Here is a 12,621-nt window from a genome sequence, read left to right as displayed (position 1 = left end):
AGTTAATCAATTTGGGTTTTGGTTATGGTCAATACAAAATGCAGCCAAATAATTAGATGGTCCAGATCAGGTGCATCTCCTATATTGTAGAAAGTATTGAATTTTCATGTGTGGTTCATTCACTATCAATTGCATTGGTTGAAAATAAGCTTGTTGTTTTATTTTAATTCTGTCAGGAACACCTTTATTTGAGATGCCTGGTGTGAGAGGATCATCTCCACCTTTTTTAATGTCACAGTACAACTTCGACCTGAAATCTGTTGCGACCGGTCCCCACTACAAACGCTGAATTATATAGTGTTCCGATCATCTAGAAAATGTAGACGTTCCAACGTGGGCCCATTGTTCGGTGATCCCTATTCTTTGATATTAGCCTCCTATTATGAATGGGCAATGCACCGGAAACCTCTTAGCTTCCGGTGGCATGATGTATACATTCAACTTGGGAGGCTTCTGGGCAATGGCACATCCATTATGGGTCCCACGTCATCAACAGTTTGGATCATCGAAAATAACCCAAAATTTAAGTGGACCCCACAAATCACAATGCACAAATTTTAGAAAATGCAAAGTGCATTTATTTGATGAAGAAAATGTAAGCCATTTGCACTTCCCTAACTTGTAATGATGACATGCTATTCTCCAGGAACATTGTTACAAGCAGTGTTGTCAAAATCCTATGATTTAGGATTCGAGTTTAATCTCAAGTAAAATTATTTGAATCCCACCTTTGAATCTTTTTTTATATGAATCTTACGATTTTATGATTTGAATCCCTATGATTTATAATTCAAATCCTGAATTACGATTCAAATTATACTTGTTTTCTTCTATTTTAAGCTTTTGTTTTATGATTTTAAATTGGTGAGGTCTTTAAGAATTGTTTAGGAAAAAACCTTTTAAAATATATATATATATATATATATATATATATATATATATATATATATATATATATATATATATATATCATTTAGAAAAGGTAAATTATGTTATTTTATTCTTTATTAGAGATTCAATTATATATTTTTTCTTCAATGTTAAATGGTATTGTTTTTTGTATGATTTCTTACTTAACTAATCGAAAAACTAAATTGATTTACAACTTATCTGGAATGTTTGTATGGATGGTTATGATCATCGTGACGTATATGTATTGTGGAATGATGGTTAGAAATCAAAATATCTTTTTTATTCGGTCTACAGAATCAAATGCCGCTTTTCTAATACGATTCTACATTCAAGAAAGGTAACAAGAACATAAATTATTAAAGGATCCTCGTATTTTTTTATCTAGGAGAATTTCTTGAAAGATCAAAAAAAAAAAAAAAGGAAAGACAAGAATCATCTAACTTTTTTAAGTAATACCATGTCATGATAGTATTAAAGCCTTTAATTTTTTATGATTTATTATATTTAAAAATAAAAAATTTAAAAAAAATTATGATTTACGATACCATTTGTAACTCAATAAGATTCAACCCCAATTACAATTTGCAGCATGATAACGATTTTGACAGCATTAGTTACAAGAGATAAGTTTCTTTTTGGATAATTGTATCACATCATGGCCCTACCTTGTCCTGATTAAAGAGGAGAGGCTCACGTTTTTCTTGCTAACTGCACTCCAAAAAAGTGATTTCGATGAATATGATTAGAGTGGTGGCTCAACATGCTTTGATTTTTAATTGCTCTAAAAAAAATTTACCCTCATTGAGAATTGAAGCAATTTTCAAGAAAATAGAAATTAGACTATTCTTGGTCTGCTTACCCAGGGTTCATCTTGTGGTCTACATATAGGACCACCAGGCGGGCCGCAAATGATCCATCAAGACGATGTTTGACTGGGTTGGAGAAGAAGAACCCTTTGTCCGTAACAAAATCAGGTGGGACGTACCTATCAGCAACATCTATAATGAAATCCTGCAATCAATTTTATAGTAAAAATATTAAGGTTTGAAAGTATGAAGAGTTAGTGAAAGTAAAGTGTGCTTGGTTAAAAGCCCCATTAGGTAGAACCTAACTGAAGTGTGCCCCAACTGGAATTGCATATATGTGGTTTAATTAATTTATTTATTTATTTAATTTTGGGTGCCAAAATCACCATCCATTTCCTTCCAGGTAGGACAAGAAATGAAGCTTATTAGATTTGGGCAGAAAGCACCCACCCAAATCATAACAAAAGTACACAACTGCAACCTGCCCATATGTTAAGTTTTTGCCTTCTTTTTTTTTTTCATTTTTTTTTTTTAAATTTCATGGAGAAGTAACAGAAAAAACAAAACAAATGGCCACAAGTAACACAGACTTAATTTTCTCGATCTCAAAAGTTGAAAGAATAGAAATTTGGACAAGTGGGGGAATAGTCACGCAGAATAGTTATATTACAGCAGGAGCTCCTCTAACCCAACAAGCACCACTGCTTGGAGAATCACATGCCAAACAGGCACTTGAAAGGACATTTGAATGGTGCATAAGGTTGGCACCATGGTTTACATAACCTGGCCTCAAAACCATACCACTCAAGCAATCAAGTTACCAAATGTAAAAAATAAAAAAAAATAAAATAAAAAAAAAAAAACAAGTGGGTGGTTCAAGAAATGAAGAAATTTCAAGCAGCTGATATTCAACATATGTTACAGCTGTCTTGATTAATTGGACAGACCTCACCATCCCAATGGCAAGTACCCGCTTGTGCATGTCTCAGATGTACCCACACAAGTGCGGTTGGCACGTGTAGACGAGTATATACTCTTAACAAAAGAAAAGTTGCTGACTTTGAATAATGATGATTCCAGAAAAGAGGGTGGAACCCAAGAAGGAGAAGACAAGCCAACCAATCCAAGAAAACCATTACCGAAATATTACGTATTATGAACTATCAACCTTAAAATTCTTGAAAGAGGAAAACAGTGAACCATGCAAAAAAGAAAAGAGTCCATACCGGATGCTTGAGGAGAAAGGCAGCCACTCTCTCCTCATTCTCTTCAGGATCAATGGAACAAGTACTGTACACTAGTGTCCCTCCAGGCTTCACTAATCTATAAATGCACTAATGTCAATGTAAAAATCTAGAAGGCACCATTCTTTAGCAGAAATCTTAAAACACTGCAGTATTATGGGATATACATTAGCTTGTTATAATATCTTTGGCAATCTAATATTGTACTTTGTGGTTCTTGGAAAAAACAAAAACAGTTGTCATGTAAACATAGCTTTTCAGAGAAAACCATAATGTATTTCCTTTTGTAATCCAGATACATAGAAATGCATTAAAACTAAATGGCCATGTAAAATAAAAACAAAAGCAAGAGCATAAAGAACATTTGCCTAGCATCACAATTTTTATTTTTATTTTTATTTTGAAAAAGAACCAAACATCCTATTTTTATTTTTATGAACAGAATCAGTATGTATGGATGACATATAAACACAGTAGACGTACGGAGGTCTCAACTATAGCCATTTCTCTGCCCACTTTTTCCTTGGCAATCCGCATCCCACATTCTGGTATTCAGATGGACCTGATCCTTTTAGGCAAGGCATATACACTATCCTGATTGTCTGGTGATTGGCTTTGATCAGGTGGTCACTACTCTATCTTTGCCCCAGTCTCACAAATCAGGGCCAGACATGTATCAAGATGTGAATGATTGACAAAGTGAAATATAGTCACCGCATTCTGTATACATATGTGGACCCGGCTCTTTGAATCAAGGCATCTTCATCATGAGGATTTTGTCATACATCTGGTTCCTGCACCGTGTCCTACCTTATAAGTTGACTGACGGGCTCTTTTTTTGTTTTTCCAGCCAAGGCATCTATGCAGTGAGCCTACAGTCTGTAAATTCCATGTTATTATCATGTGTGGAGGCATGTACCGTGCACAAGTGGGGTCCACTTCTCCTTTTATCCATGATGTAATGTGGAAGTTGGGCTTAGGCCTTTTACATGGATGGGATGAACTTTGCCCTATTTCCAAACACTGGTAATCAACTAACTACCTGAACGGGTATCATTGGCCGTGATCATTCAAGGGAGGTGGCATAGTATCCAACTACCCATCTCTATCTTATAAATACCATCAGTCCATTTTTCTTTAAATGGAACACTTCCACATGCAACACAGCAATATACACGCATGACTTTGACAGTCACCATTAGATGTGGGGCCAACATGCTTTAATTTCCAAAACTGCTCTTGGAATTCCTAACACAACAATCTCACCGGGTCAAGCAAGACATGACCATGTCAAGCACGTGGCACCATTTATTTATTTATGCAACAGAGTCCTGTGCACTTAATCTTCTTTTTCTTTTTTGACTATTGACTGCCCTCATTTCTCCATTACTTACTGAGTTCATAAATTATATTTAGCAAACAGTACAAGCTACAAAATAGGATGACAAAGTGTCACGGTTACCTTATCACATGTGGCAATGGATTATAAGATGAGTGGGCAATTGATCAACTCACAGCTTTAAAAGATACACATCATAGTGTTCCTACAAACAAACCAATGGTTTGCATCCCATCCCCACTGTTTCCAATAATGTGACCCACTTTGAATTGTACATTTGGTTGGTTTTTTTGTCCTGAGGCCCCGAATCCAAGAAATAACCTGGTGGACAGGAGTGGATGCTATAACTTTGGGGCCGGATTAAGTACTACCCTCAGCTGTTCCGAGCTTGGGACAGGTGAAAGCTCCAGGTAGCTATCGAGGGGCCACCATTTTGTATGGATTTTATCCACGTCGTCCATCCATTTTCTCATATTATTTTTGATTATTAACCCAAAAACAAGACGTTTCTCCTTATCAATTCAACAGTTATGGCAGCTGACGTATTGCCATGGTGGGTCTTTCAAATTCTTCCAGCCTTCTATATTCTCGCGCAACTGTTCCTACCTTTTGGCCTTCTTGGCAGCACCTTCTCTTTCTGCTCAAATGATTTTCTCTCGCTTGGACTTACCAGCAGAATCTGTATCTACAAAATTGGATGGGGAACTCCCATAAGCCTCACCTGGGTTTTGGATTAGGTTGTTTTGAGCCCTAGTTTTCACCGGCTCATTTCATAAGAGAAGACTCTAAGGAGGTAATTGGTCTGCGTGATTTACAATTGACTAACAACTTTGATGAAAGATACACATCAAAGTGTCTCCACACTCAAACCTATAGCTGGTATCCAATTCCCCTTGTTTCCTATGATGTGGTCCACTTCAGTTATAAATTTGGTTGGTTTTTCCTCCGAGGGACCCAAATCCAGCACATAACTTGATGGACAGAGTGGATGTTACATATATAACATTATTGCCCCACATAGCTTTAAGAGTCACACGTGTAAATTGCATGAGCCACTCATCAAACTAGCCACCATTTTTCCAGATGCTTTGCCTTACAAGTCTAAATTACGAGAGTCACTCATCAAAGTAGTCACCATTTTTTCAAATGCCTTATATTTCAAGTCACGTCAACAGAGTAGTCACCATCTTATAGATGCCTTGCCTCACAAGCAACAAGTCCGGTCTAACCAGATATTGATATGAAAATGAAAGACTGATAGAATTGATTGCCGGTCTCCACACTTTTTAGGTAAGTGTGCCCATCTCATTATTAGATGATGGGCTTGATTCTTTAAGGCAATACATTTGCACGGTCAGGATTGCCTAATCAGCGGCTCAATCTCACCAAGATTACTAACATGCATGTTCCAAGTGGATGCTATCACAATGGTGTATCTTTCTCCAATGACTTGAAGGCTTTAGAACATGACATCTACTTTCTTTGGCCATGGAAAGGTACTTACATTCATTAGCCACTTTATGGGCCCCACTTTTATATGGACTTTTCAAGTCACCATTTTGGCCTGATGGTTATGGAAAAATTTTAAATTATTAACATATTGATCCATCCACCACCTCATAAACCCCATTATCTTCCCCTCCACTATTGAGTCTTCAAGTCAGTAAGATGTCTTTTCCATCATTGAGCCCAAGTCTGCTTTAACTCGGTCATGGTAGTATGAATGCTACTTAGGTAGGACCTAAGGAAAGTTACTTGACATCTATCCATCACATTATGTGACCTAGCTTTTCTATTGACTCTCTAAGTCATTATTTTGTCCACTTATGAGGAAAAAATTGGTCATGATAATGCAAAAGTTATTAAGGCAAGAACCATTAAAAGGTATCTGACATCCATCTATCACGTTATGGGCTCTTTTTTCTTGTTGTATCGTGTGTTTTGTGTTTATATTACCAATCCTAAGGCTAGATAAGGAGGCTTGTGTCAAGTCAAAGTTTCACAGCTTCTATCATAAATCCCCATTAGCTCTTCAAATTATTACCTCCTTTTGGGAAGAAAAAGATTGCACCAAACACAATCAGTGAAATGTATTAAGCAAAACATGGGCTAGAATTTTTAATCCATGCCTAACCTCATCCACTAAGTGGAAGCTTAGCTCCCCATGAACAAAGAGGACTAGGCTTAAACTTATTATGTATTTGGGTTGTGTGGGCATGCTAGATCACATATCAAGCTTGATTATTGTATATAGCATGTGTTTGTAATCATGTCTTGTGTAGAATATTATAACCACCATCTTAAATAGGTCATTGCTCAAATTAGACTCATCCAACAATCCTAACATCTGATTTGTGCCTTCAAAAGGACCACAGAAAGGAATCTTGTGTGTGACTTTGGATTGTTAAATTGATATGCTAACCCCTTGGATGTTGCTTCCAATTGGATTATTGACATTGTCCACAACAGGTCCATCAATCCAACTATTAACATTAAATCAAATTAGGTTTTGTTCATGGTCCATACAGAATGCGGCCAAGTAATTCGATGGTCCAGATCAAGTGCATCTCCTAGACTGTAGAAAGTATTGAATTTTCATGTGTGGTTCATTCACTATTAATTGCATTGGTTGAAAATAAGCTTGCTATTTTGTTTTAATTCTGTCAGGAACACCTTTATTTAAGATGCCTGGTGTGAGAGGATCATCTCCACCTTTTTTAGCATCATAGTATAACTTCGGCCTGAAATCTATTGCAACTTGTCCCCACTACAAACGATGAGTTATGTAGCATTCCAATCATCAGAAAATGTAGACGTTCCAATGTGAGGTGATCCCTATTCTTTGATATTAGCCTCCTATTATGAATGGGTAACACACCAGAAACCTCCTAGCTTCTGGTGGCATTATGTATACATTCAACTTGGGAGGCTTCTGGGCAATGGCACATCCATTATGGGTCCCACGTCATCAACGGTTTGGATCATGAAAAATAAAATAAAATTTAAGTGGACCCCACAAATCACAATGCACAAATTTTTAAAAATGCAGAGTGCATTTATTTGATGAAGAAAAGGGAAGCCATGTGCACTTCCCTAACTTGTAATGATGACATGATTATTCTCTAGGAAAATTGTTATAAGCAATGTTGTCAAAATCCTATGATTTAGGATTTGAGTTTAATCTTGAGTAAAATTATTTGAATCCCTTTTTTTATATGAATCTTTGATTTTATGATTTGAATCCCTATGATTTATAATTCGAATCCTGAATTATGATTCAAATTATACTTGTTTTTTTTCTATTTTCAGCTTTTCACTTTCATTTTATGTTTTTAAATTGGTGAGGGCGTTAAGAATTGTTTAGAAAAAAAAAAAAACCTTTCAATATATATATATATATATATATATATATATCTCATTTAGAAAAGGTAAATTATGTTATTTTGTTCTTTATAAGCGATTAAATTATATTTTTTTTCCTTCAATGTTAAATGGTAGTTTTTTTCTTTTTGTATGATTTCTTACTTCTTAACTGATCGAAAAACTAAATTGATTTTCGACTTACCTAGAATGTTTGTATGGATGGTTATAATCATCTTGACATATATGTATTGTGGAATAATGGTTAGAAATCAAAATATCTTTTTTCCGTTGGTCTACAGAATGAAATGCCGCTTTTCTAATCCAATTCTATATTCAAGAAAGGTAATAAGAACATAAATTATTACAAATCCTTGTATTTTTTTATTTTTACGAGGATAACTTCTTGAAAGAACATTATTATTATATATATATATATATATATAAATAAATAAATAAATAAAAAAAAAGAAGAAGAAGAAGAAGAAGAAGAAAAAAAAGAAAAAAAGATAAGAATCATCTAACTTTTTTAAGTAATAACATGTCATGACGGTGTTTAAGTCTTTAATTTTTTTTCTGATTTATTTATATATTTTTTAAAATTTTATTTTTAAAAATACTTACCATTTACGATTTGTGACCTGATACGATTCAACCCCAATTACGATTTGCAATATGATAATGATTTTGACAACATTAGTTACAAGAGATAAGTTTCTTGTTGGATAATTGTATCCCATCATGGCCCTACCTTGTCTTGATTAAAGAGGAGAGGTTCACGTTATGCTTGCTATCTGCACTCCAAAAAAGTGATTTCGATGAATATGATTAGAGTGGTGGCTCAACATGCTTTGATTTTTAATTGCTCTAAAAAAATTTACCCTCATTAAGAATTGAAGCAATTTTCAAGAAAATAGAAATTACACTATTCTTGGTTTGCTTACCCAGGGTTCATCTTGTGGTCTACAGATTGGACCAGGCGGGCCGCAAATGATCCATCAAGATGATGTTTGACTGGGCTGGAGAAGAAGAACCCTTTGTCCATAACAAGATCAGGTGGGACGTACCTATCAGCAAGATCTATAGTGAACTCCTGCAATCAATTTCATAGTAAAAACGTTAAGGTGTGAAAGTATGAAGAGCTATAAAAGCTAAAAGTGTGCTTGGTTAAAAGCCCCATTAGGTAGAAGCTAACTGAAGTGTGCCCTAACTGGAATTGCATATATGTGGAGGGTTTTTTTTTTTGGATCCCCAAATCACCATCCATTTCCTTCCAGGTAGGACATGAAATGAAGCTGATTAGATTTGGGTAGAAAGCACCCACCCCAATCATAACAAAAGCACATAACTGCAACATACCAATATGTCAAGTTTTTCCCTTTTTTTCATTTTTAAAAAAAAAAATTCATGGAGAAGTAACAGCAAAAACAGAAGAAAAAAAAAAAAAGGCCCCAAGTAACACATACTTTCTCTATCTCAAAAATTGAGAGAATAGAAATTTGGACAAGTTGGGGAATATACGCAGAATAGCTATATTACAGCAGGAGCTTCTCTAACCCAACAAGCACCTCTACTTGGAAACTCACATGCCAAATGGGCACTTGAAAGGACATCTGATTCGTGCATAAGGTTGACTCCATGGTTTACATAACCTGGCCTCAAAACCACACCACTCAAGCAATCAAGTCACCACATATGTAATTAAAAAATAATAATTATTGGGTGGCTCAAGAAATGAAGAAATTTCAAGCAGCCAATATTCAACATATGTTACAGCTGTCTTGATTAATGGACAAACCTCACCATCCCAATGGCAAGGACCTGCTTGTGCATGTGTCAGATGTACTCACACAAGCAAGGTTGGCATGTGTAGATGAGTGTATACTCTTAATAAAAGAAAAGTTGCTGACTTTGAATAATGATGATTCTAAAAAAGAGGCTAGAACCCAAGAAGGAGAAGACAAGCCAACCAATCCAAGAAAACCATTACTAAAATGTTACGTATTATGAACTATCAAGATATCGACCATCAGATTCTTAAAAGAGGAAAACAGTGAGCCATGCAAAAAAGAAAAGATTCCACTCTTGGGTTCAATAGAACAAGTACTGTACACTAGTGTCCCTCCAGGCTTCACTAATCTATAAATGCAATAACGTCAAGGTAAAAATCTAGAAGGCACCATTCTTTTGCAGAAATCTTAAAACAAAGCAGTATTATGGGGATATACATTAGCTTGTTACAATATCTTTGGCGATCTAATATTGTACTTTGTGGTTCATCGAAAAAACAAAAACAGCTATTGTGTAAACATAGCATTTTAGAGAAAACCATAATGTATTTCCTTTTGTAATCCAGATACATAGAAATGCATTAAAACTAAACGGCCATGTAAAATTAAAAATAAAAATAAAAATAAAAAAAACAAGAGCATAAAGAACATTTGCCTAGCATCACAATTTTTATTTTTATTATCAAAAAGAACTAAACATGTTACATAGCGCAAGGCCTCTAAGAGAAAACTAAGGAGAAGAAAGGGTTTGAACTCTTACAATGAAGCTGCATCAAGGAGCTCATCTTGTAAATTTGTCAACTGTTCCAAATCCTCTAATCTCCTGTTCCAATGTAAGTCCGCTCTCTTAAACAACAAATTGAATAGGAAAGGAAGATTTAGTCATTAAGACTTGGGAAAGGCAGATAATAATCGTGTTCGTAAAACACTTACCATTACCAATCAAAGCATCTTAGAAGCAAGCACATGAACAATTACTGACCCAAAAAGAAATAATATTATATGTCGATACTACCAATGATTGCAGCTGTTTGATGATTCAAACCAATATTGGCTATTTTATTTTTTTTCCAAATTCCAAAATAATCCCAATTTAATTATCTTTCGAGAAATATGAACTTGTTTAAGGAATTCCTTGGAGAGGACACCCAATCCAGAACAAGGAGCATCCAACAAAACTTTATCAAACTTCTTGGATATCTTTTCCTACAAAAATCAACAGCTTTGTGAATTACAAACAAAAATTGTAACAGGAAATGATGGCAAAAAGATCCAAAGCACTGCATAAATAACAAGCCTCAATAAAAGATTGAATCATCCGGATAGTATTTTATAAAAATAATGAAGAAAGTTCCCTCAGAAATCTGTATAAACTTAAAAGAAAAAACAAAAACAAAAAAAAAAAAAAAAAAAAAAAAACGAATCCTATGCTTCCTGGATAAGGGCACCACCGCCAACAGCAAAAATTTTGCCTAAAAATCAATATATTAGTTTGCAATTAAGGCTACAAGGAATCAATAGGAATTGCGATATCTGTAACTATGAACATCTTAAATGTCAGAATCGACATGATATTAGGAAATGCAAAATCCAAAGATGTGCCAATTGTGCCACAACAATTTGGTGTGGGGTTCATGGCTACTGAATGTGTTCAATATAAATCTCACAACATTTTCTAATTTATTTGATTCTTGCCAACCAAAATTAGACATTTGCTCTATCTTTGTTATATCTATTAAAAAGACATTGAAGCAGTTATTGGGGCAGCAATTGTTCTCTCAATCCCTCATAATAGAAATCAATCTGTAATTTTTTATCAAGGTTAGTGGGAGCTAGGGGTGGCAACGATTTGGATCAGCCATATTTTAGCAAAATGGCATAGAAAAAAAAAAAAAAAAAAACAGATACGAGAAATGTTCATGTTTAATCTGGTCTTGATTGTTAAAAATACAGTAAAAAAATCAGTCAAGAAATCGGATACACCAAAATTTTAGAGAATGAAAAGTTCAGGTTTAATACGGTTTAGACTTTAAAAAAACAGTGAAAAAAGAAGCTAAAGTAAAAAAATAGAAAACTTTATATATGCATGAACAATATTTCTTTTCTGAGACTATAAAGGGTTGGACGTCCCCACCCTAGTCAATATGCATGTTATGAATGAAAGAGATATCTCTCCTTTTACTTTGAAATTGAGCAAAAAAATAAAAATAAAAAATAAACTAAAATCATCCTATAATTGGATTGGTCATGCGAAACCATAGGGAGTGATTCCCTAGTTATTTTTTTCACTTCTCTCTTCTCAACAATATCATCTTTTTTTTTTTCCTTCTCTTCAAGGTATTTCTTCTTCTCCATCTCTACAACCCACCCTTCTTTCTTCTTCTTTAAAACATTCATTCTTCTCTCCACAAACCCTAATCCATCCAAACCTAGTTCTCAAAACCTTAAATCCTTAAAAGCCCTAACCCTAAATCTCTAAAACCCTAGTTCTAATTTCCACCAAAATCCCCTAATTTTGTATTTAAAAATAAAAAATAAAAAAAAAACCCCAAAATTTTCAAAATCCCAAAGCCGCAAGTCCTAAAACCCTTAACCCAAAATCCCAACCAAAAACCTCTCAAAACTTCAACCTTAATGTTCTAACCCCAAACCCATTTCCCCCATTCCCTAGCCTTTAAACCGCCCTAATATGTTAAAACTCGCACAAGACAAATGATTTCAATTGAATTCAAATTTAACCCTATGTTAGGATGAGGTTTTTATCTCCTACATGTCATGGTTAATCAATAATTAATGAGATTCCTATGCTAGGGATTTGGTGGATGGATTGTGTTATCTCCCAGTTGTTGCGTGGGCTGAATGGGTGTTGATCATGTTCAACAGTGGAAATCTCCTTCCATTTTTGTGCAAGTGCCCCAGCTCTGTTATAGTAGTTGTTGTTCATTCGCTTTTTAGTCTAATGGTATTAGGGCCTTCAATAATATTAACGTTGAGGTAATTTGGTTCGATTCCGAGGTTGCCCGGCTGAGAATGGGGGTGTCAGCCACATTATCTGTTGCTCTGGTTAAGACGACATTGGTCTTATTGCTCGTAACCTTTGAGTGGCCCGACCTTCTAGCAATTTGCATTTGTTATATCAAGGGCATGTGGGGTAGTTATGGGGGTCTAAA

At 34.9% G+C, this 12,621-nt stretch overlaps 1 protein-coding gene across 2 annotated transcripts; it reads right to left on the bottom strand.

Moving 5' to 3' along the window:
- Positions 1-1,459: 1,459 nt before the first annotated feature.
- Positions 1,460-10,430, bottom strand: LOC131255599 (uncharacterized). 2 transcript variants are annotated; one of them, XM_058256350.1, is made up of 5 exons: positions 10,385-10,430; positions 10,212-10,297; positions 2,945-3,041; positions 1,772-1,923; positions 1,460-1,620 (listed from the first exon to the last, which is right to left on the bottom strand). In XM_058256350.1, the coding sequence occupies exons 1-5, from the start codon at positions 10,385-10,387 to the stop codon at positions 1,617-1,619; spliced, it is 342 nt and encodes a 113-aa protein (XP_058112333.1). In that variant the 5' UTR covers positions 10,388-10,430; the 3' UTR covers positions 1,460-1,616. The 2 variants fall into 2 exon arrangements, 1 of the variants encoding a protein (XP_058112333.1); XR_009176189.1 differs by having other exon boundaries at positions 1,460-1,923; positions 10,212-10,274; positions 10,385-10,412.
- Between the last annotated feature and the right edge of the window lie 2,191 nt (positions 10,431-12,621).

This window comes from Magnolia sinica, chromosome 9 (assembly GCF_029962835.1).
Source record: "Magnolia sinica isolate HGM2019 chromosome 9, MsV1, whole genome shotgun sequence".
Lineage (NCBI taxonomy): Eukaryota > Viridiplantae > Streptophyta > Magnoliopsida > Magnoliales > Magnoliaceae > Magnolia > Magnolia sinica.
Note: the sequence above shows the minus strand (reverse complement) of the source record. Positions and strands in the feature narration are given on the sequence as shown.

Excerpts from the sequence above, each read along its gene's own strand:
- LOC131255599 (XM_058256350.1), bottom strand. Across the intron at positions 3,042-10,211 it reads CTCCTTGATGCAGCTTCATT|ATTAGTGAAGCCTGGAGGGA; the intron begins GTAAGAGTTCAA and ends GTGCATTTATAG. Across the intron at positions 1,924-2,944 it reads CCTTTCTCCTCAAGCATCCG|GATTTCATTATAGATGTTGC; the intron begins GTATGGACTCTT and ends AATTGATTGCAG.